At 43.7% G+C, this 25,763-nt stretch overlaps 1 protein-coding gene across 1 annotated transcript; it reads left to right on the top strand.

Moving 5' to 3' along the window:
* The first annotated feature begins 6,832 nt into the window (after positions 1-6,832).
* Positions 6,833-17,078, top strand: LOC118233652 (cathepsin L1-like). Its single transcript, XM_035429458.1, has 8 exons — positions 6,833-7,191; positions 8,792-8,937; positions 10,271-10,393; positions 11,927-12,100; positions 13,104-13,328; positions 13,887-14,049; positions 15,546-15,651; positions 16,456-17,078. Exons 2-8 carry the CDS (start codon positions 8,806-8,808, stop codon positions 16,553-16,555), a joined length of 1,023 nt encoding a protein of 340 aa, XP_035285349.1. The 5' UTR covers positions 6,833-7,191; positions 8,792-8,805; the 3' UTR covers positions 16,556-17,078.
* Positions 17,079-25,763: the final 8,685 nt, after the last annotated feature.

The raw sequence follows: 25,763 nt of genomic DNA, 5'->3' as shown, positions 1-25,763 counted from the left end.
GTTACTGGTATTAATGTGGATATTTCACACTGTAATGTAAGCGTTAGTTAGTAGTGTAATAGTTTTTTTGAAGCATGCAACAGTCATGACGTGAGCGCTGGAACATTGCATAGCATACATAACGTTTGTTTACGCTAAACCGGAAGTTCTGCACATATTTCGCGCAAAGCATCATGGGACTTTGGAATATCGTGGAGAAGTGCATCATAAGGTACAATAATGGTGCTACAAAGAATTATGTTTCCCACATATAAAGTTTCTGTTTGAATTTGAGCAGGCTCATCTTTGTTGTGATGATGAGTCTATTTGAATGGATAAATCCCTGTAGCCTCATTGATATTTTTTCTGTCAACGGAGGGTTCACCCCAACAAACTGATGGGGTATACAGACTTAATAGAGTCCAACAGAAAGCGAAAATCCTCCTCTTCTGACAAATCTCCTGTGTATTGTTTTATTTAAAGGGATATGATTTAGGCCATATTTGAATTTGCACTTGGCTATTTTATATTTTGTTTATTTCTATTGGACAAGCATTTACAATTTTATATTTTGGATTTTTACGTTACTTTACTTTACTAATTACATTTATATAGCACTTTTCCAAATGCTCAAAGTGCTTTACAGTGAAGGGGAACTCACCTCACCCACCACCAATCTGTAGCATCCACCTGGGTGATGCACGGCAGCCAATTTGCGCCAGAACGCTCACCACACATTAGCGAAGGTGGAGAGGGAGAGAACATTTATTTAGCCAATTAAGTCTGGGGATGATTTTAGCAAGTTTGCGAGAGCCAGATCTGGGATTTGGCCCCGACACCGGGGAACCCCCTACTCTTAGCGATAAGTGTCATGGGATCTTTAATGACCACAGAGAGTCAGGACCTCGGTTTAACGTCTCATCCGAAAGACGGCATCTCCTACAGCACAGTGTCCCTGTCACTGCACTGGGGCATTGGGGCTTATTTGTACCAGAGGGAAGATTGCCCCCTGCTGGCCCACCCAACACCACTTCCAACAGCAACTCAGTATTCCCTGGTGGTCTCCCATCCAAGTACTAACCAAGCCCACACCTGCTTAGCTTCAGCCATTTGGCAGGGGCAGAGTGCATGGAGGTATGGCTGCTGGCACGTTCATTTACATTGCTCTGCTTATTACATTAAATCAGATAATATGAAGTAACTCAGTACTTGAGTAGTCTTTTCACGAGATACTTCTTACTCAAGTAATTATTTGGATGACTACTTCTACTTGAGTCATTATTATTTTAAAGTAACAATACTTTTACTTGAGTACAGTTTTTGGCTACTCTACCCATCTCTGGTCTGAACTGGGTGCTGATTTTAAGTTGAAAACAAAAACCAGCACATCTTGTGGCTCTCCAGGACCAGGGTCGCAGACCCCTGGCGTAGAGTGTCATTAACAGAACACAGTCACCTTTGAACCTGTAGGAGGAGGAGGAGCAGCGCAGGTCAGTCTGGGAGAAGAACACACTGCTGATCGAGGCCCACAACCTGGAGTATGAGCAGGGCATGCACTCCTATCAGCTGGGCATGAACCACATGGGAGACATGGCGAGTACCCAACCTGCACCGCCCAACCTGCACCCCACAACCTGCACCGCCAACCTGCACAGCCAACCTGCGCCCCACAACCTGCAACATCCAATCTACACCCCATAACCTGCACCACCCAACCTGCACCCCACAACCCACACCGCCCAACCTGCACCACCCAACCTGCACCCCAGTACTCTCACCATTTAACCTACACCCCACAACCTACACCACACAACTCACACCACCCAACCTGCACCATCCAATACACAACACCCAACCTGCACCGCCAAACCTGCACGGTCCTACCAAAACCACCCAACCTCCACCATCCAACCTTCACTGCCCAACCCACACCACCCAACCCACACCATCCAAACTGCACCGCCCAACCAACACCAACTGACCCACACCACCCAAAATACACCACCCAACCTGCACCCGACAACTCACACCATCCAACCTCCACCATCCAATCTGCACCTCTCAAATCACAGTACTGAGATCTCTGCACTGCTATTTCACATGGTGGCAGCAGGGGAAAACTACTAGCTCTGTCACTTCTGGGGACATCTTTTCCTGGATGGAAAGTAGTAGCTGATGCTGTACATTACTCTCTAAACAAAATCTGTTTAATAATCTGAGTACTCAAGAAAAATGTTATGTTTGGTCTTCTCCTTTCAGTCTGAACAATCACGGCAGACTTGTCAATAGATAGCTCTTAGTGACGTTCTGTACATCTGTGTCAGATAACTTGGATTATTTAGTGTATTTAGAGACAGAACGCTCTGAGTGTGCTGAAACTAGCGATGGGAGAGTGACACTTCACGAACCCCGTAATCGGCGGAGCAACAACGAGTTGTCAATCGTCGCTTTGTTCAAACCACTGAAAATTTGTAAGGCTAAGGGTGAAGCCACACATCCTCCGATAAGGAGCTACTCCGTAATCATCTCAGTCCATGTCAATGGGAGGTGATTTTTCACGTCCGCGAAGGATCAACTCATCAGATTAAAGATCCGTCATGTTCACACGATCTGATGTGAAAAGTCAATGTAGGATAAAAATACATTTGACGAACGCTGTTTAAAAAACAGGAAACGCCCACATGCTCCGAAGATATTGGGAGAGGCGAGAGTGAAGCCAGCTGATCACGTCAGAGGATGTGTGGCTTTACCCTTGCTCGCCCACCAAAAACCGCGATCAGGAGTAACGCTCTGGTGGACACGGGTGGAATGACAGCGCCATGGTTCCTCCCCAGGGCTCCTGCCGGTCCTGTTGGGCCATCAGTGCCGCGGGGGCTCTGGAGGGTCAGCTAATGAGGAGCCGGAGGAAGCTGGTGCCCCTCAGCCCCAAGAACCTGGTGGACTGCGTCAGGAGCAACTACGGCTGCATGGGCGGCTACATGACCAACGCCTACAAGTATGCAATGAAGATAGGCATCAGCTCTGAGAGGAAATATCGCTACATGGGCGTGGTACATAAACCCCCACTTCCTCATAAAACTCACAGGGCACTGTACCCAAACAGCTTTTTTTTTTCTTTTTTTTTTTTTTTTTTAAGAAATACGAACCTCAGCTGTACTGGCCTGTACCCTTATTGAGTCAAACTGCTGTAGCTAAGTGGGTATTGGTGTCACGGTACGGGTAGGGGGGACCCAAACGCAGATAGAAAAAAACACAAACTCAAAAAGGGAAAATTAACAAAGATTTTACTTACATGACAGGGGACAAAAAAACAGGAAACCAAAAGGCCACGCAGGGCACTACCAAAAACACAAAACAGAAAACTCAAAATTCAAAACACACACAGGGCAGAACACAGGTAGGACAGAAACCAGGCAGGAACTAACAGGCAGAACACACAGGCGGAAACTCAGTCACACACACAAGCAGGTCAAAGCACAGGCAGGCAGATACATGAAGGTCAAACAAACACAAACAGGTCAAAAACACAGGCAGGTACATACGGTCTGAAACAAACGCAAGTCGGGAGCAGACACAAGGAACCAGCACCCGAGTCAAGGGAACAAAGAACTTAAATAGACAGGGGGTAACAAGACACAGGTGAACTCAAAAAACAATCAAACCAGAAGGAGGGGATAACAAGACACAGGTGGGAACAATGATAGAATAACGAGACAAACAATAATACAATTAACAGGGGGGAGCAGGACACAAAACAGAAGTGCCGCCATCTGGCGGCCCAACAAGGGAAACACAGACAGGAAAACACAGAACCATGACAATTGGCTTGTTTTGTACTTAGATGGGAGATCTCTAGTAGAAAATACCTTAAAACCTTGGGGCTCTGTCACTTCTGGGGACATCTTTTCCTGGATGGAAAGTAGTAGCTGACGCTGTACATTACTCTCTAAACAAAATCTGTTTAATAATCTGAGTACTCAAGAAAAATGTTATGTTTGGTCTCCTCCTTTCAGTCTGAACAATCACGGCAGACTTGTCAATAGATAGCTCCTAGTGACGTTCTGTACACCTGTGTCAGATAACTTGGATTATTTAGTGTATTTAGAGACAGAACGCTCTGAGTGTGCTGAAACTAGCGATGGGACAACATACTCACAGGGCACTGTACCCAAAGAGCTTCTTTTAAAAAAATTTTTTTTTTTTTTTAAGAAATACGAACCTCAGCCGTACTGCCCTGTACCCTTATTGAGTCAAACTGCTATAGCTAAGTGGGTATTGGCTTGTTTTGTACTTGGATGGGAGATCTCTAGTAGAAAATACCTTAAAACCTTGGGGCTGAGTTTAGTGCTGGGTGGGCAGTTCTGGGCCTGGAGAGCCGGTCTATATGTAGGTTTCTGTTTCCACTAATTACTCTGGCTAAATTAGATAAATGGCTGCATACACCAACACTGGTTCTCTTGTAAATTAGATCACAGCAAATGTTTCACTTAGTGACACAAAAACAGTCATTTACACGCTACATTTCAACAAATGGAGCTAATGTCAGGGCTGATTAAATAATTTAGCCCAGAACCTGCAAGAAAACCAGAAACAGATACGGCTTCCATTGCCCATCTGTGGTCTAATGTGTGTGTGTGTGTGTGTGTGTGTGTGCGTGCGTGTGCCTGTTTGTGTGTATGTGTGTGTATGTGTGTATGTGTGTAAGTGTGTGTGTGTGTGTGTGTGCGTGTGCGTGTGTATGTGTGTGTGCCTGTTTGTGTGTATGTGTGTATGCAACGTTTCTGCTGGTAAGGTTTTGCCGTGGCGTGGCGCCACGGCAAAATCCTTTCCGCCACACATAATAAAAAAAGAACGAAATAAAATAAAAAATTATACATTAAAAAAATTATATATATATATACACTGTATATAGCCTATATATTAAATTCATAAATTAAAAATGTAAAACTTTATTAATATTTCTGCCTAATGCGCTTTCAAAACCATACTGTCGCGTCCGCATATTTATTTTCTAGGCCGCGCGCTCCGTGCTTGCTCCTTCCTGAGGTGGTTGGAAAACTTGCAGCGCGCGAAGGTCGCACTGTCTTTCAAAGCGTTACTTTTTTTTCTTCAGCGACCGAAAGACAACGAAACAGTCGGTAGCGACGCTTCAAATATGACCAAAATACCATAATGTTAACCAGTGTTAACCAGAAGAGTCGGTACTCATATACAAGTCCCGACAGCTCCTGCCCATCTCAACTATCATTCGGTGGTGAAAACTGGCGGATCCTTACTCTGTTCGGGCAAATGGAATGCCTCATGCAGTTGTCTGATGGGACAAGTAAAAAATAAATGTGATAAATATGTAACGTTATCTGAAAATAAACAGTGTTTGTTTGTGCCGAAGCTGAACCTGTTCCAGTCGAGATACGTTACGTGCCTAACCTTCTTTTTTATCTAGAGCTGCTGTTATAATGGTACAATACATCTGATTAAAATGGTGACCTGGAAAAACCCATCCGATATCGCAGCAGCAAATTGTTGGCAAATCGCCAAAACAGCGCGCATTAAAAAAAAAAATATATATATATATATATATATATATTTTAGGGCATTTAAAATGTTTGAGTGATTCAACTACTTCCATTTCCATACTACAACATGGTGAATGGGAAAGTGTTTATTTTTAAGGTTTTGTGAATGTAGTGCGCTAGCAAAACTGAGAGTTAGGCTACAGTTGCTACAGCTGACAAAGAGGGCTGCATTCTAATGATGATTATGATTATAACGAGAGGAGCAGTCTCACAAGCTGCTACATTGTCCAGAAATGAATACAGATGACACTACCTAATAAAAAATACATTAATCAAGCATCTAAGTTAGTTAGGAAATTTTTGTATCATGCTTCTCAGTAGAATGTAACAGAACAGAATCTTTAAAGCCATTTTCCTCACTTTTTCCTCTTTTTTTTTTGCATGGACAATGCATGTAAACTCTGTCATTGAGTGTGAGAGAAACAGAGAGAGAGGGCTTTGAATGTGGACCCAGCTCAAATTATATTGTTAAATAAAAAGATAAAACATTCTAACTAAGTACTGTTTTGTCATGGTAATTGAGTTAATTTAAAAGAAGTGCAATATGTAACTTTTCTTGAGTATCAATTTTGGTTATATAGTCCTCTATTCTTGAAGATAGAACTAGATGGACAATGTGCTCTTTTAATTGTTCTCACCCCGCCATAACTCAAAATACAGGCCTATTTTGCTTCAATATTTACAAACAATACAACAGTTAACAAACCTTTTATGGTTTTAAAGTACATCTGAAACTACTTTTTAGCTCTTGCAAACTGCTATTCCTTGTATCAAGAGCTCGTCAGAGCTAAAAGATAGATTTAGATATTTTTAAAAAACCTTTAAGAAGTCTCAAGAGGTTATGTTTTCATAGTCTTAAACTTTCTCGCCTGTGCCATTCCATTGTGTCTGTGTTTGGAACAAAATGTTTTCCGAAAACACCTGGGTAATGACCACATAGCGACATCTGCTGCAAAAAATAAAAAAGAAACTAAACTTGAAATTAAAATGAGTTTTTTTGCGTTTGTTTTTATCCCTGAAGCTATAGTCAGTGTATACTGCTTACCACTAGAGTAACGCTCAAAAAGCTGTGTTGATCTGAAGTGTACATGTCTTGTGTTTGTATTTAAAGCCAATTATCCCTTATTCAATATACTTTGAGGAATCAGTGTTATCTTAAAGTCTCAATTCAAAACTTGAATTGATTCTGTACACGATCAGGGTGTTGGGGGGGATGCATGTTGATTAAGGGTCATTTAGGTGTAGCAGATAAAAATACTTTAATGGAACAGAATGAGGAAATAGAGACCAGTGTTCCGGCAGCCTCAAGCCTTTCCTGCGCGGTTATCGGCCCGAAATAACTTTCGGATGACTGACAATAAAAGGACGTGAGAGAGCTGCATAAAGTGAAAGAGAGAGAGAAAGAGAGGGAGAGAGAGAAAGGGGGAGAGCGAAAGAGGGACAGACAGGGAAAGAAAAAAGAGAAAGAGGGAGAGAAAGAGCTCGTAGATTGTTGATCGCGACATCAAGGAGGGCAGACTTCGGGCCTCATCTTCTCCCGTTGCTAGGCGACCGCGCGGAGACAGGTGCTCTTTTCGTCGGGACACGGTCCAGTGAGGAGTGTTGGGTGACCCTGGTCTCACCGTCAGACGCAGCGGTAAGAGCGCTCTCTGTCCCCGAGCTGTCAGAACGGGTCCTTTTGCGGAGAGAGTTTAAACGCTCAACCGGTGTCCTGCACTGAGTGATTTAACACATAATGTTCATCCCTGGGCCGGTTTTGATCTGCTGTGCTCAGTATATGTAAATGGGGGCAGCCCGTAAGGTAATGAAGAGTAACTACAGGGATAGGCCGTATTTCAAATGCATATATTTGAAACATATTTGCATGTATGGATTTCAAGCATGAGATGTATTTTACTCTGTGGCTTACGCCTTTGTGTCACCAATAAAGCAGCCTACCGGCATCTGTGCAGTGATTGTAGTATAGAGCTACATTTATTATTTCTGCAGTATTCAATGTTTTCTTTTTACAGGAAATACTTCAGTGTACTATTACCGGTTGCACAGCACTTCCTTGTTTTTAATTTGTGGTTATTCTTTGAGTAGAAAGAGGAAGTGAGCTTGAGACACCTGGAGTCAGAGCGATGGTAAACTCTGTGATGCAACGAGACCAAAGATAAAGCATTTATTTCAAGATAAACACCTTGTTCAGGGATAGACTGGCAGCGGGTCTGTGTGGATATTAAAGCCACTGTCCTCTGATCTCAAACCCAATGCCTCAGCTGCAATACAAATCCCAGTTTCTGTATAAGCCTCTTTTTTACGACTGTGATTATGATTACTTTCCTGGCATTTAGCATAACTGCTAACACTGAGCTGGCCAGAGGATTGGTTTCGTCTCCACAGCTGAGTTGAACTTGAGATTTCTTCAAACCTGGAAGTCTTTTTCCCCACTGGGGAATTTTTTTTTCTTACCAAACTAGCTTTTTTTTGGGGGGGGGGGGGGGGGGGGGTGATCAGGCCTGGTCTTTCCTATATTCTATTACATTACATTACAAGAATTTAGCAGACACTCTTATCCAGAGCGACTTACACAACATTTTACACAGCATTTACATTGCATCCATTTATACAGCTGGATATATACTGAAGCAATGCTGTTTAAGTACCTTGCTTAAGGGTACAACTGCGGTGTCCTCCCGGGACACCTGGGAATGGAACCTGCAACCTTTAGGGTACTTACCCATTATACTACACTCCTGCCCCAGATATACTACACTATATCCTTCCTGGTTTCCCATAAAATGTCTTGGTGATGGTGTCTCGGTAGAAAAGATTCTATACAATTTGCTGGAGTCAATATGTTGCCATCAGTGGCGTAGGTTTCGTTTGAACATTGGGGGGGGGGCATTAAGTGGGGGAAATTTTGAGTGCCAAATACTTAATTTCCTGCATTCTGGTGAATTTTTATGCACCAATTTGTGCCTTTTCTGTATCAATTTATGTGAGAAATGTCTTTATTTATGTAAAGGACAACACAAAATTCAGGGGGACAAATGCACGTGTTCCAAATATTGAGGGGGACATATCCCCTGCGTCCCCCCCCCCGCCCCCACCTCCCCCCGAAATCTATACCTATGGTTGCCTTGAACATTTTGTGACTTCTTTTTGCACTGTATGTCTGTTTTTTTTTCATTTTTTGTTTGCCTTGAACTCACTACCCCCCTCCCCCACCCACCTACTCCCTTCTTCTTCAGAAAGTATTGTTAGGATGCATGCCCTGCAGAACGTCTTTCTATTGGTCCTCGGGATCATTAGCCACGCCTCCTCCCATCTCAACCTGACTCTGAATGGTCAGTGGAAGGACTGGAAGGACCATTACAATAAAGAGTATGGCAGCCAGGTAAGCGTGTCAAAGTCCACACGCCTTGTTTCCAGGGCCTTGATTGGCCGCTGATTGAAAAGAGCCCACAAAAACCTGCAGACACAGAGGCCCAGACCTTAGAGTAAAAACCTGCAGACACAGTGGCCCAGACCTTAGAGTAAAAACCTGCAGACACAGAGGCCCAGACCTTAGAGGAGAAAACCTGCAGACACAGAGGCCCAGACCTTAGAGTAAAAACCTGCAGACACAGTGGCCCAGACCTTAGAGTAAAAATATGTAGGGACAGCGATGCCGATAGAAACCTATGGGGAGCACATCAGAACCAGGAAGTACCATTTTTTTCACTCAACAGACATGCTCAGTTGTGTCCCTAAATCACATGTACAACGAGGCTAGCACACATTGGCTAAAATAAATAATAAATAAAAAATTCATATCTTTGTCTGTGTGGTAGGAAAAAAATATTTTTGAGCCCAATTGGGAAACTTGCTTCTTGAGTGAAAACATAGATATCAACAGGGGGCGACATTACATCCGGTGCTGAGGTTGAGAACCAAAAGGTGGCCCAGTCACAGTGTAGCACCTCTGATGCATATTCTGGGGAATTGGTGGCAGCTGTAACACACAGTGCGTCATCCAGAAATGTCTACGTAAACATGTAGAAATGCCTCTGAAAGAGATATCTACAGCTGCACAAATGGGGGCTAAGCTAGCATCTGGCAGCTAGCATGATTTGTGTTGTTTTTCCCCCCTGAGTTTAAACACAATGGCTTAATTGCAGTGTGCTTAGCTGGAATTTAAACCTGTAAACGACAGAACTGCATTACACCTGGAACAGCTAGTCCTCTTTTTATTGCTTTGGGTAGATGCTCCAGTTGTAATGCACTTCTGTGGTCCGTAGGTTTAAAGTTAAAGCCATTAAGGTGTATAGGCTGCAGTGAGAAACAGGGAAGCTCTATAGAAATGCAGAGTATTTGTGGTTTTCCGCTCTCACTGTGTTCCTCTTCCACTGCGTATTGCGAGGGTCACCTGACCTGTATGTGTGTGTGTGTGTGTATGTATGCATTCATGCATGTATGTGTAGATTGCGTGTAAACTGTGTTTGTGTCTGTATGTCTCTCTGGTGTGTGTGCCTGTGTGTGTGAGAGAGAGAGAGAGCGAGAGAGAGAGAGAGAGAGAAAGCACAAGTGAATGTGAATGTGTGTTTATGTGTGGATTGCATGTAAATTGTGTTTTGCCTGTATGTCTCTGTGGTGTGTGTGTGTGCGTGTGCGTGTACATGCAATTGTGTGCTCATGTAAGTGTGTGCATGCATGTAGGTGATTGATTATCTGTTTAAAATATTGATCAGGGGGAGGAGTTACAGAGGAGACAGATCTGGGAGAAGAACCTGAGGATGGTGGAGAAACACAACATGGATGCTTCGCATGGCCTGCACTCCTTCACCATGGGCCTCAACCACCTCTCAGACATGGTACAGTCTACTAACAGATCCCCCTAAAGTGGTACAGCCCACTAACAGATTCCCCCTTTAACTGGTACAGACCTCCATCAGCTTCCCCCCTAAAGTGGTACAGTCTTGTAACAGATTACACCCTAAAGTGGTACAGTCTCATAACAGATTCCACCTAAAATGGTACAGACCTCTAACAGATTCATCCACACGTTGGTATAGTCCTTTAGATCCTTCCATTGAGTAGTATAGTCCTCTGGTCGATTCACCCATACAGTGGTACAGTCCTTTAACAGATTAATTTATACAGTGGTACAGTCCTCTAACATATTCCCCTACCTAAAGTCCTCTAACAGATTCATTTATACAGTGGTACAGTCCTCTAACATATTCCCCCCTAAAGTCCTCTAATAGATTCATCCACATAGTGGCACAGTCCTCTAACATATTCCCCCCTAAAGTCATACATTCCTCCAATAGATTCACCCACACAGAGGTGCAGTCCTCTAAGATATTCACCCATAGAGTGGTACAGTTCTCTGAAAGATTCCCTCCAAAAGTGGTGCAGTCCTCACAGTGTCTTGCCCTCATATAGAGGTACAGTCCTCATGGTGACTTGCCTCATATAGAGGTACTGTCCTCACGGTGACTTGCCTCATACTGAGGTACAGTTCCATCTCAGTGTGTTGATTGTATCCCGTATACTGCCATCCTTCATTGATTCTGATGCCTGATAGAAAGACTTAATGACTCCAGTGATGTTTAAACAGACAACATGCATCTGTTCATGTACGTGTCAGTCCTACCCTGAGCAACATCAGTAAAACTTTTCAGGCTTTCTCAGGCTAATCTGGAAACTTTTTGGACTGAAGTTTTGGCACTATTGCTTTTTTACAACATTATCCAACTGAATTATTTGTGCTTGGCAAAAGGTTCAATTTTAAATCAACTGTCCAAAAATGAATTCAACCCTAAAGTAATTTATATTACATAGTCAAGCTGGGAAAAAATCTACCCTTCTATGAGGATCTGAACATTTCACAGTGACCTTCTTATAATTACTGGTAACAAGATAAAATTAAACTTTAATGTGAAGAAGGCTGTTTAAAAAGGGGCTGGTTGTGTGAGACCCCGATGAACTCCTCGGTGTTCAGAAGTTCTGTGAGGTTGTTTGTCGCTAGGTAACGGGCATGCTGCCGTTATGTTGCCACGCGGCAAATCACTTTCGACGAGTGAGCTGGTTAGCCATGCCCATGTTTCAGCCCCACAGAGAAACAGAGTAACAGAGCGCGGTTTTGCCACGTGATTAAGAGTCAGCGTTTTATATTTCGGGTCAAACTCGATGACTGCAGGGGGCCTGTTGGAGAACTGCAGCTCTGTCTGGGGCCTCACGCTTGCAGCACCACATGTGGTGGGATGACACTGGCCTGATCTAATGACCCGCCCGTCAAACGGGTTGCCATGACAACGAGGGGAAAACTCTTCCTGAGTGTGCTCCTTTATGTCCAACCCACCCCACCACTCCCCCCACCCCCCAAACTGTGACCTGTTCAGATGGCAGAGGAGGTCAACGCTGTCCTCAACGGGCTGAGGGACGAGGAAGAGGTGGTGGAGGAGCTCCATCGTCATGGCAACCTGACGTTCACCTTGCCAGACGACGGCAAGGTCCCCCTGCCCCGGTCGGTGGACTGGAGGAGGAAAGGCATGGTCAGCCCAGTCCGAGACCAGGTGAGCTCTTCTATTGGTTACAGAGGGTGGGGGAAAGGAGAGGCACAAAGCAATTAAACACTGATGGGAGAGACTGAACGTGCATGAAGATAGGCTTCTATTACCCTCCCCCCCAGGCCCGATCCAAGGATTTAGGTGGCCCTAAGCAAATCTGCCCAAGCGGGGGGGGATTGTGGTTTGCTGGATTCTGTCGGGGGGGAGGGTGGGGGGGGGGCTTGCTTGGTAAAATCCTTATTGCATTACGTTGTTATGAAATGTTCTGTTATCATTCCATTTTTAATTTATATCGCAAGTTCCGCAATAGGGAATGAATAACGTTATTACAAAAATATTAACATTGGATTGTGTGGCTCCCGCTCGTGGTCGTGTGGCCCCCCCTAGCGGTTGTGGCCCTAAACAACCGCATAGACCGTTTATGCCACGGGCCGGCCCTGCTCCCCCCCTCTTTTTTTTGGAGAGGCCACTTTTGGAGAAGGGACTTGTAACCCAGTGCGTATCATACTGTACACTAACAGCTTACCCACTCTCACCTGACATTGAATTTTTTATCCAGAGAAATAGGCAAAGGAAAATACATTCTGTGAACTTAAAGAATCTGATCATATCTGTATACAGTAACAACCTTGCACAACTGTAAACAAATTACACCATAACATTAGCCTAACATTGGTCTAGCATTAGCCAAGTATTCGCCTGGCAGTAATATACCATCAGCTTAAAATTGTCTTGGCATTCGGTGGTAACATAGCATTACCATAGCATTTGCCTGGAATTTGCTTAGCAGTAGCCTAACATTAGCCTGGTGGTAAAATAGCAGTAACCTAGCATTTGCTTAGCATTAGCCTAGTAGTAAAATATCAGTAATCTAGAATTTGCTTAGCATTAACCTAGCATTAGCCTGGTGGTAACACAGCATTAGCCCAGAATTCACGTAGCCTGGCAGTTACATAGCGTAAGCGTAGCCTGGTAGGCAGTCTCACAGCCAATCGTGCGTCTCCCTCAGGGACACTGCGGGTCTTGCTGGGCATTCAGTGTTTCGGGGGCCATGGAGGGACTGATGAAGAGGCAGACGGGCAAGCTGGTCCCCCTCAGCCCCCAGAATCTGCTGGACTGCAGCAGCAGCTATGGCAACCTGGGCTGCAATGGTGGCTACCTCTCCAAGACCTTCCGTTACATCATCGAGAACAAGGGCATCGACTCTGACAGCTCCTACCCCTACGAGTCCAGGGTAAGGACAGGGAGAAGGGGAGGAGAGGAAGAACTGCCTCAAAGCATCATGGGAGCGGGTGGAAGAGGAGACTTGGGGCTCTTTCCTGATTGCATGTTTTTATCCGTTCTTGTCTCCTCGAAGCAGTCTGGCTTCCTAATCATTCTTTGAAATATGAATTATTTTGAAATATTTATGGCAGTGAGAGGGTAAACCATCCCTCATTAAATTAATATAAGTATTACTTTATAAACTATTTATATAACAGTGAATAGCCTCTTTGTACTTCAGATATGGCAGTTAAGGATGGAACAAAGGCCAGTGTGTGTGAGTGCCCCAGAACTGAGGTAGAGAAGCAATACATCGGTGAATGAGTACTGGCGGTAATGATGTGGAGAAGCGTTACATCGGCGAATGAGTAATGGCGGTAATGATGTGGAGAAGCGCTACATCGGCGAATGAGTAATGGCGGTGATGATGTGGAGAAGCGCTACATCGGCGAATGCGTAACGGCGGTAATGATGTGGAGAAGCGCGTAATGAATGCGTAATGGTGGTAACGGCTCTCTCTTCATCCCAGGAGGGGAAGTGCCGTTACTCGGTACAAGGCAGAGCTGGGTACTGCTCGGGGTTCCAGATCCTCCAGCGGGGCGACGAGAGGGCACTGCAGGTGGCGGTTGCCAACGTGGGCCCCGTTTCCGTGAGAATCAATGCCCTGCCATCCTTCAACAGCTACAGAGGAGGTGAAAGGCCCCCCCCCATTACATTTGCTCTCCACTCTACTGCACTCACATAGGAAAATAACATGTTTGATGTTTGATATGATGAATTACTATTTGTGTGTGTGTGTGTGTGTGTGTGTTGGGGGAGGGGGGGGTATTTGGGGCTGAGGCAGATTTTTGGCAGAATTTTCAGGCAGTACCTTAAATGAGCAATGCTCTTACTCATAATTGAATATAATCAAATGGGATATAATACAATGGAATTAGAAGTAAAATAGAATTGAAGAATGGACTATTCTGTTCTTGCCATGCTGGCACTAACACTGTATAGAGTAACTCTGTATAGAGTAACACTGTATAGAGTATCTCTGTATAGAGTAACTCCGTATAGAGTAACACTGTATAGAGTATCTTTGTATAGAGTAACTCTGTATAGAGTAACACTGTATCGAGTAACTCTATATAGAGTAACTCTGTATAGAGTAATCCTGTATAGAGTAACACTGTATCGAGTAACTCTGTATAGAGTAACACTGTATAGAGTATCTCTGTATAGAGTAACACTGTATAGAGTAACTCTGCATGGAGTAATCAAGGAAAATTACACATGCATACGAATGGAACAGCAGGTTCTGCTGCTGTTTTTGCAGCATTTTTTTATCCGTAATGTGAAAAGAAGTTCTAAATAAATCTCTTGACGAAGGCCAAATCATTTTAGACTTCGGACAAAACCTCTCCTTCACCTTATTTTGACCAGGTAGCCATGTAGAATCAACGTTGGAGTGTTCCGCACCACACCGGAGTGTTGTAGGTTTTATACCCCTGGTAATGAAATGAGTTTGTGCAGGCATGCGTACAGGAGGTAAACGTAGGTTAAGTAACATCGCATCAAAATTAACATCAGATCAAAATTCTCATTAGCGGACAACCAACGTACAAAATCCCTAAATATATATAATTAAATAACTATTATGTTTCACAAGCTAGATATTGAGCTGTATTACTGACTAGCCCCAGCCAGCTAGTTGGACAGTAGAACAGTTGTACCTGGCTAACTTTTCCAAACGGGCTGTTAACTATTTAAACAGCTGAGGTTACATTTTTCTGGAAAATGCATTGAAAGATCCATGAATGCAAGAGTCCTGGACTTGGCTTCAGCACCCTCTGGTGTGAAGGTCCATCGCTCTGACCGCTGCACCACACCCTCTGGTGTAAAGGTCCATCGCTCTGACCACTGCACCACACCCTCTGGTGTAAAGGTCCATCGCTCTGACCGCTGCACCACACACTCTGGTGTAAAGGTCCATCGCTCTGACCACTGCACCACACACTCTGGTGTAAAGTTCCATCACTCTGACCACTGCACCACACCCTCTAGTGTAAAGGTCCATCGCTCTGACCACTGCACCACACCCTCTGGTGTAAAGGTCCATCGCTCTGACCGCTGCACCACACCATCTGGTGTAAAGGTCCGTCGCTCTGACCACTGCACCACACCCCACTGTGTCTCTCGGCAGGCGTGTACGATGACCCCTCGTGCAGCTCAGCGGAGACCAATCACGCGGTGCTTGTGGCTGGGTATGGGACGTACAGGGGGAAGGACTTCTGGCTGGTGAAGAACAGGTAAACATCTCATCCCGTTCCTCTTTATAATGCATCCGGGTGAGTCTCCTACAGGATCATGCTCAAAGTTGAAAATATAGAATGAACTGGGCTTTAGTAATTGTTGCATTGAAATATTTTGTCACAGGTTCTTATTAATAAATAAGTCATATGCAATGTATAGACGCATGGAAAATTCCATGTAAGATGTAATACTACATATATAAAAAAACAAAACCAGTGACATAGAGGCACACAGCATTTGGACAGGTATCCCATGATTTTGGAACAAAAGGAGGAGAGGTGTGGAGAAGGGAGGGGAGGGGGATTACTGGTTCTCAGCTGAAAATCAGTCACAAGAAGCACGTGTCAGTTAGAGAAGAAAAAAAGAATCCTCACAACAGGATGAACGTATGCAGCGCCTTCTTCACAATAAATGTTGTGCTGGCGACTTCTAGTGTCCATTTACGGACATTACATCATCCATGGCTTTTTTTTTTTGCCAACAGCTGTTAAATGCTAGTCCAATTGTCTGATTTAATTAGACTGGAAATCACAGAAAAATTACATTATTGCTAGATTTCCTCTTAGACTTTATTTTATAAAATGCTTAAGCACTGAACAATGAAAATTGTTATTTGTGCGGTTTAGTTTTGTTCAGATTCTCCGGGTATTGAATTGTACTGTGGTCTATTCCTGCCTCTCACTCAATGCATGCGGAGATAGGCTACAACACCCCCCTACGACCCTGACCAGGAGTAAGCGGGTTAGATAATGGATGGATGTATTGAATAATGACTTCTCACGTGTTTGCTTGTTTTCTAGCTGGGGAACAGATTGGGGTGAAAGCGGATTCATCCGAATGGCCAGGAACAGGAATAACCAGTGTGGAATTGCTAATTGGCCCATGTATCCCACCATGTGAAACCATCAGTGTACCAGGCTACGCTAAAGCTAATCTCAGGCTGTTAATTACCTCTTAATCTTAATTTAGACAACAGAAAGCAAACTGCATGAAATATGCATATATCTACATCAGATGGGGGCAATTCTGGTTATAGAGGGTCGGTGTGTGTGCAGGTCTTTGTTTCCACCAGTTACCCTGCTTAAATGAGCTAACTGGCTGTATGCGCCAACACTGGTTTCATGTGTAGATTAGATCACAGCGAAAAAATTATGTAGAAACACAAGAACAGACTTAGGTTGTCATTCGTGCACGTATCAAGAAGCGCAGCTAAAATGTTAAATTGGTGTAAATATTAGAGCTGATTAAGTCATTAAGGCCAGAGACACAGAAACCGATACGGCCCTCATTGCCCACCTCTGATCTGCATGCTAATCGCGATCTTTATTGAAATGTATTCATATCTGCACTTTTTGGAATTGTTTTAAAGAACTCCGTACTTACAGGTCAAGGTTTTTTAAATGCATACAAATAAACATTGCTTTTGCAAAATGTTCATTGTAAAATGCTGTAGGTGTTACTCTGTGTACTTTGTCGTGTGTGCGTGTGCGTGTATATGTGTGTTTGTGTGTGTGTGTATGTGTGTGAGAGCATGTGTGTGTGTGAGAGTGTGTCTGTGTGTGTGTGCACGTGTATGTGTGCGTATGCGTGTGTGTGTGTGCGTGTGTGTGCGGGCGTGATGCAGTTGTAAGATGGTACTTTGGACAGTATCTGACGGGGAAACATTACACATTGAGGATTATGTAGACAACAGAATCGCTTAAAGTTGCTTAAAGGTTTAATTCCCAACAGGACACTAAAGTTGTGCTGTTGAACAAGGTGGTCATAAATTATATATTGGGATGGCAGGTATGCCATCCCGCCAAGTTACGCCTTGGCGGGGGCATGCCCCATACCTATACAGCACCGAGAGTTTGGCACTTTTCAGGGTTCCCCACAGAAATAACCACAACAGCCACAAACACTCAGCCCTTAAAAACATTAAATTCTGTACATTTTGACCCCATTTCAACAGACAGATTTCATAAACAACTTCACATGTCCACACAATAAAGCCCCAAACTAAGGGGATTTTGCGTTTTCTCCTTCTTCTTCTCTTTCTCCTTCTTCTTCTTCCTGCCGCCTATCCCAGTAACAACATGTTTCCGACACCAGCCAAATCTTCACCTACACGACCCAATCAAAAACTTGCATACACACGCAAAATATCCACACCTTTTTACTCTGAAACATTTCCAATTAAAACAGCTAGCCTGCCTGTGGCCTAGTGGGCAAGGTTATAGTCTTGGGTACATGAGGTTGTGGGTTCAAGCCCAGCTAGGAACATGTATCTTTAACCTGCTTTTACTCATGCTAATAATTGTCTACTACTTCTCAAGTATTGCTTTTGCACCATATCTACCCGCCGTTCACCAAACGTATACCGAACTGAACTGCATTATGACGTACCGTCTGCACGTCCGGTTATTAACTGGCTACAATATTGCAAAGCCATATGGATTCAACGGGAGCTCTTCTGTGCTTACTGGCCTGTGTTCTTCTTTAAAACCACGGACAGGTTTACTAATGATATTTCACGCATTGCATAGCTATGTCACGGTGCTGCACTAACAAAGTCACAGACTGGTAAACCTCTGGTTGAAGGACTGAATCCTGCCTCGCCCTCAGGCAGAGTTTCCTCTTTTACACTAATGTTTTCTTACGCTTATATTTTCTTTACCAAAACTCACTCACGGCCACCCATATGCATTTCTATGCAAATGTATGCAAATGTATTCCTTTTATTAAAAAGTTACAGCAGTTCACCACTGTGCCATTTATACTAACTATATTTCTTCACTTGGCTTCCGTACAAAACCTTATCAGCAAACGCCACATTTCTACATTCATGTTACCTCGCCCTGTTCTCTATCTAGCCACATACAAACAATTACTCCGTATGTACGTTCTGCAACTCCGCATTAAAACATTACATTTAAAATCATGACTCACTCATAATTACAACTACTACTGAACATGACAAAAGCACATCAGCGCAATAGATTACACATGTTACTTAACCCTCCGCTTCAACGACTGACATTTCATACAGACTGTTACATATACCGTTCGATAAGGAAACTAAGCTCGCTCATGGCCACTTCATTTACTTCGCACTATAGTCTGTGATCATGTCAACCTTCACCTACATTCCCATTCTGCTAAAAACATATTGTTTCAACTACGCAATTTCATAATTTCTCCTAATTTATCTCACATTGTTGTTATTTTCTCATATGCAAAGCCTGCTGTGACATATGCGTCTGCTCCTATTCTCCACTATCAAGTTTTCGGGTTCTAGCTTAGCAAAACAGCGAAGAGGATTCCTACCTGCAGATAAGCCTATCAAAATGCCTTATGAACCTTACAAACACTAAAAGTGCATCTCCACGAAATAACAGACAACGGAGCAGGACAGAGGGCTACACAAGTTGCGACCTAGGGAGCTATAATTTTACGGGCTTGCTGATTCTTTTGTCAATCAAGGCTTGTTGGATGGCCGTCAAATCCGTGAGTAGCCTACATACGCTGGCCATATTTCACCTGCGTTTCTCATGCGTTTACGCTTACGCCACCGCACCCTTTGTCACAGCCACTGTTTTACATATATAGCAAACCGAAACTGCTAAACGGTACACGCTCATCAGACTGTACAACTTCACACAAGGATAGCCATAATCCACAACCGTTTCTTACAGGGTCACTTCGCATTTCTCAATCTCATAAAAAAGAAATGATATCTCATAAAAAAACATTTACATTACGTTTTCAACATACAAAAATGCCAAGTTACTCACACATACAAGACATACACTGTCTCATTCATTCAGACTGCCAAAATCCAGGCCTGCCATTAAAAGTATTGATATCCAAATGACGCCAAGTTACGGTACTACAAACAATATAGGCTATCTTGCGTCACCGAAATTAAATAAGATGTATTCCAAAACAATGCAACCCAATATTTCCTCAGTTCATTCAAGTCACTTGGCCCTGTGTTTTGTAATCTTACCATTTTACAATGTCATGCACACTTTGTGTCAGACCAAAGTGTCGAATATTTCGAATTGCCTCATGGAACACATTGAAATTCATGTAGAAAACTGCTGGTCAGTAACTAAAGGAAGCATATTTCTCCGGAAAACGTATGTTTACACTTGCTTCTGAACTGAATTTCAGTAAATGTACAAGTGATTGTATATTTGCTACGTACAATACATACTGCATGTAAAATACATTTTGTACATACATACATAGAGAACTTCTTTATCCCCATGGGGACATTTCCCTCGCAGCATGTTACATTCTGTCACGGTTTCTGTGCAGGGTAGATCATTTTTCCGTGCCTGCACCGGCTCAGTTGTTAGCATTCAGATTAGCCACTCGGCTAATCGTTATTTTTGGTTCCTGTGGGATGATTGTTCCCGCTCTAACATTCCTTGCATTCCTGCAGGATTACCACTGATCTGTTTCACCTGTTGGTTGCTCACCTCTTCCGCTGATTACCAGCCACACCTGTGGCTGGGTATTTAAAGCTTCAGTAGGCAGTGGAACGGTGCTTGAGTGTAACGTGTTTCGCTCTAGCCAGTTCCCTGTCGCTTTTTTGAGCAAGGTATAAGTATTTTAGGAACCAAGGAATTACAGCGAATTCAAACTTCAGTTTGATGTTTGGGAAAAAGGTATTAGGACGGTATTTGTCCAGATTCTGAGGTTGGCGGTTTTTAGGGGTTATTGTGTCATCTTCGGGGCACCCCCCCACCCCCCTGAGTTAGGGCACCACAATGTTTGGGACAAATGGCTTCACGGGTGTTTCTGATGAGTCTGGTGTGCTCAATAACTTCCTTAGTGCAGGTATAAGATAAGTTTCAGTATCTAGTCTTGCTTCTAGGTTTTCAATTGCCTTTGGAGTCATAGTTATTGGTGACAGCACTGTGGTACACCTACTGTATCTAGCATCGGGTTGAACGGCTTAAATTCCTATTGACTCGGATTCGACCAGTTGCTGGAAACATTCCTTTGGGATTTGGTGGAGGCTGACTCGATAGCATCACACAGTTCCTGCAGATTTCATGCTGAAAACCTCTCATTCCACCTCATCCCAAAGGTGCTCTATTGGATTGAGATCTGGGGACTGTGCAGGACATTGGAGTGAACAGCATTTAGTTTTGATTCTAGGCTTTTGATTGCTATGGGTTCTGTTATTGGTGTTTTCAGCATAAGGACCAGAGCTGTGCCAAGAAACCCATTATGAGCCTGAGAATTATGAAGAAGAAAACAACAGTCAGAGACATAGGCCAAACCTTAGGCTTACCAAAATGAACTGTTTGGAACATCGTTGAGAAGAAAGAGAGCACTGGTAAGCTTAGTAATCCCAAATGGTCGAGTAGGCCAAGGAAGTGGTGGGTGTGGGAGTGCTGTGGTTTGGGTATGCATGGCTGCCACAGGCACTGGCTCACCAGGGGTCCAATCAAAAAGTGCCAGAGTGGCCACAGATTTTGCTTTAGCCCAGTACTAAATCACCTGATTCTACTTTAGGTCTTGATTGAAGACCATGATTTGTTCAGTTGCATCAGGTGTCGTAAAGCTGGGCTAAAACAAAAACCTGCGTCCGCATTGGCCCATTTCAGATGAGACTGGACAGCCGTGCTATAGACTGACCAGATTTTCAACTCTTGAAAGCGACGTCTCCATTGACGGCAAATAATACAATTTGATATAACTTCTGAAAACGTACCATGCAGATTCAAAATGTATGAGAGAATCCTCAGACACTTCTGTTACATAACTACAAAGCATTCTGTAGTTAAGGAAAAGTGAGACAAAAAGAACGTGAAATCCGGTTAGTGGTTTGTCTGTGATAGCATCAGTTATATCTCGTCAGGGTGTAGCACAGGGTTCTGTAACCTGGGCCCTAGAGATGCACAGGCTCTGCTGGTTTTCATTGTTGCTCTTCACTTAATTAATTAGTTAGAGCATTTAAATATGCAGTTATCTCATTCTCTTGGTGTCTTGGGTCTGAACTGGGTGCTGATTTTAAGTTGAAAACAAAAACCAGCACATCTTGTGGCTCTCCAGGAACAGGGTCGCAGAACCCTGGCGTAGAGTGTCATTAACAGAACACAGTCACCTATGAACCTGTAGGAGGAGGAGGAGCAGCGCAGGTCAGTCTGGGAGAAGAACACAATGCTGATCAAGGCCCACAACCTGGAGTATGAGAAGGGCATGCACTCCTATCAGCTGGGCATGAACCACATGGGAGACATGGCGAGTACCCAACCTGCACCCCACAACCTGCACCGCCAACCTGCACCCCACAACCTGCACAGCCAACCTGCACCCCACAACCTGCACTATCCAACCTACACCCAATAACCTGCACCACCCAACCTGCACCCCACAACCCACACCATCCAACCTGCACCATCCAACCTACACCTCCTAATATGCACCTCGCAACATGCACCACTCAACATGCACCCCATAGCCTGCACCACCCAACCTGCACCCCACAACCCACACCATCCAACCTGCACCATCCAACCTACACCTCCCAATATGCACCTCCCAACATGCACCACACAACCTTCACCCCACAACCCACACCACCCAACCTGCACCACCCAACCTGCACCATCCAACCTAGACCTCCCAATATGCACCTCCCAACATGCACCACACAACCTGCACCCCACAACCCACACCACCCAACCTGCATCGCACAACCTGCACCACCCAACCTGCACCATCCAACCTACACCTCCCAATATGCACCTCCCAACATACACCCCACAACCCACACCACCCAACCTGCATCCCATAACCTGCACCACCCAACCTACACCTCCCAACATGCACCGCCCAACATGCCCACCCAACCTGCACCCCAGTACTCACACCATTCAACCTAAACCCCACAACTCACACCATCCAACCTGAACCGCCCAACCTGCATCACCCAACCTGCACCTCCAAACCTGCAACCCACAACCCACACCACCCAACCTGCACCACCAAACCTGCACCAAAACAACTCACACCATCCAAACTGCACCCCTTCTCCTCCTGAACCATGTCTTCTCTCCCCCCCCCCACCCCTGAGGAAGTGGCTGAGAAGATGACCGGTCTGGTGGTTCCTCAGGCCAGAGAGACAAACAACACCTTCGCTCTCGATGACATCGCCACAAAACTGCCCAAGGCCATCGATTACTGCCTACTTGGCTACGTCACGCCTGTCATAAATCAGGTCACTGTGTTTATAAAGAAACCAGGAACCAGGAACCGAGATCCAGGAACCAAGACCCGGGCCATGTTTAAACATTTCTAACGGAGGCCACGATTAGAAGTGAACTCATCTGCATGCTTCATGACCAGAGAGACAGGGATTAGTGATACATTTAAATGATTTATCTAAATGAACATTAGGTCAAATTAGATTAGTGTTCAGTCTGTTAAACCACCGAAAGCACAGGGCAGCAAGTTCAGGCGGTTCCTGGGATCATGCATTGAGGCACAAGGAGCAATACCTGCCCTCTGGTGGCAGCAGGGGAAAACTACTAGCTCTGTCACTTCTGGGGACATCTTTTCCTGGATGGAAAGTAGTAGCTGACGCTGTACATTACTCTCTAAACAAAATCTGTTTAATAATCTGAGTACTCAAGAAAAATGTTATGTTTGGTTTCCTCCTTTCAGTCTGAACAATCACGGCAGACTTGTCAATAGATAGCTCCTAGTGACGTTCTGTACACCTGTGTCAGATAACTTGGATTATTTAGTGTATTTAGAGACAGAACGCTCTGAGTGTGCTGAAACTAGCGATGGGACAACATACTCACAGGGCACTGTACCCAAACAGCTTCTTTTTTTAAATTTTTTTTTTTTTTAAGAAATACGAACCTCAGCCGTACTGCCCTGTACCCTTATTGAGTCAAACTGCTATAGCTAAGTGGGTATTGGCTTGTTTTGTACTTGGATGGGAGATCTCTAGTAGAAAATACCTTAAAACCTTGGGGCTGAGTTTAGTGCTGGGTGGGCAGTTCTGGGCCTGGAGAGCCGGTCTATATGTAGGTTTCTGTTTCCACTAATTACTCTGGCTAAATTAGATAAATGGCTGCATACACCAACACTGGTTCTCTTGTAAATTAGATCACAGCAAATGTTTCACTTAGTGACACAAAAACAGTAATTTACACGCTACATTTCAACAAATGGAGCTAATGTCAGGGCTGATTGAATAATTTAGGCCAGAACCTGCAAGAAAACCAGAAACAGATACGGCTCCCATTGCCCACCTGTGGTCTAGTGTGTGTGTGTGTGTGCGTGTGCCTGTTTGTGTGTATGTGTGTGTATGTGTGTATGTATGTGAGTGTGTGTGTGTGTGTGTGCATGTGTGTGTATGCAACGTTTCTGCTGGTAAGGTTTTGCCGTGCCGTGGCGCCACGGCAAAATCCTTGCCGCCAAACATAAAAAAAAAATAATGAAATAAAATAAAAAATTATACATTAAAAAAATTATATATATATACACTGTATATAGCCTATATATTAAATTCATAAATTAAAAATGTAAAACTTTATTAATATTTCTGCCTAATGCGCTTTCAAAACCATACTGTCGCGTCCGCATATTTATTTTCTAGGCCGCGCGCTCCGTGCTTGCTCCTTCCTGAGGTGGTTGGAAAACTTGCAGCGCGCGAAGGTCGCACTGTCTTTCAAAGCGTTACTTTTTTTTCTTCAGCGACCGAAAGACAACGAAACAGTCGGTAGCGACGCTTCAAATATGACCAAAATACCATAATGTTAACCAGTGTTTGAACTGGACAAAAATGCGTACCGGTACCTACTCCTCAAAATATATACTGTTTAAAATAAATTAATGTTGGTAATCAAAAGAAGAGTCGGTACTCATATACAAGTCCCGACAGCTCCTGCCCATCTCAAGCACTGGCGTTAACTATCATTCGGAGGTGACAACTGGCGGATCCTTACTCTGTTCGGGCAAGTGGAATGCCTCATGCAGTTGTCTGATCGGACAAGTAAAAAATAAATGTGATATAAATGTAACGTTATCTGAAAATAAACAGTGTTTGTTTGTGCCGAAGCTGAACCTGTTCCAGTCGAGATACGTTACGTGCCTAACCTTCTTTTTTATCTAGAGCTGCTGTTATAATGGTACAATACATCTGATTAAAATGGTGACCTGGAACAACCCATCCGATATCGCAGCCGCAAATTGTTGGCAAATCGCCAAAACAGCGCGCATTAAATATATATATATATATATATATTTTAGGGCATTTAAAATGTTTGAGTGATTCAACTACTTCCATTTCCATACTACAACATGGTGAAAGGGAAAGTGTTTATTTTAAAGGTTTTGTGAATGTAGTGCGCTAGCAAAACTGAGAGTTAGGCTACAGTTGCTACAGCTGACAAAGAGGGCTGCATTCTAATGACGATTATGATTATAACGAGAGGAGCAGTCTCACAAGCTGCTACATTGTCCAGAAATGAATACAGATAACACTACCTAATAAAAAATACATTAATCAAGCATCTAAGTTAGTTAGGAAATTTTTGTATCATGCTTCTCAGTAGAATGTAACAGAACAGAATCTTCGAGCCATTTTACTCACTTTTTCCTTTTTTTTTGCATGGACAATGCATGTAAACTCTGTCATTGAGTGTGAGAGAGACAGAGAGAGAGGGCTTTGAATGTGGACCCAGCTCAAATTATATTATTAAATAAAAAGATAAAACATTCTAACTGAGTACTGTTTTGTCATGGTAATTGAGTTAATTTAAAAGAAGTGCAATATGTAACTTTTCTTGAGTATCAATTTTGGTTATATAGTCCTCTATTCTTGAAGACAGAACTTCTAGATGGACAATGTGCTCTTTTAATTGTTCTCACCCCGCCATAACTCAAAATACAGGCCTATTTTGCTTCAATATTTACAAACAATACAACAGTTAACAAACCTTTTATGGTTTTAAAGTACATCTGAAACTACTTTTTAGCTCTTGCAAACTGATATTCCTTGTATCAAGAGCTCGTCAGAGCTAAAAGATTGTGTCTGTGTTTTGAACAAAATGTTTTCAGAAAACACCCGGGTAATGACCACATAGCAACA

This window comes from Anguilla anguilla, chromosome 8 (genome assembly GCF_013347855.1).
Source record: "Anguilla anguilla isolate fAngAng1 chromosome 8, fAngAng1.pri, whole genome shotgun sequence".
NCBI classification, from domain to species: domain Eukaryota; kingdom Metazoa; phylum Chordata; class Actinopteri; order Anguilliformes; family Anguillidae; genus Anguilla; species Anguilla anguilla.
Note: the sequence above shows the minus strand (reverse complement) of the source record. Positions and strands in the feature narration are given on the sequence as shown.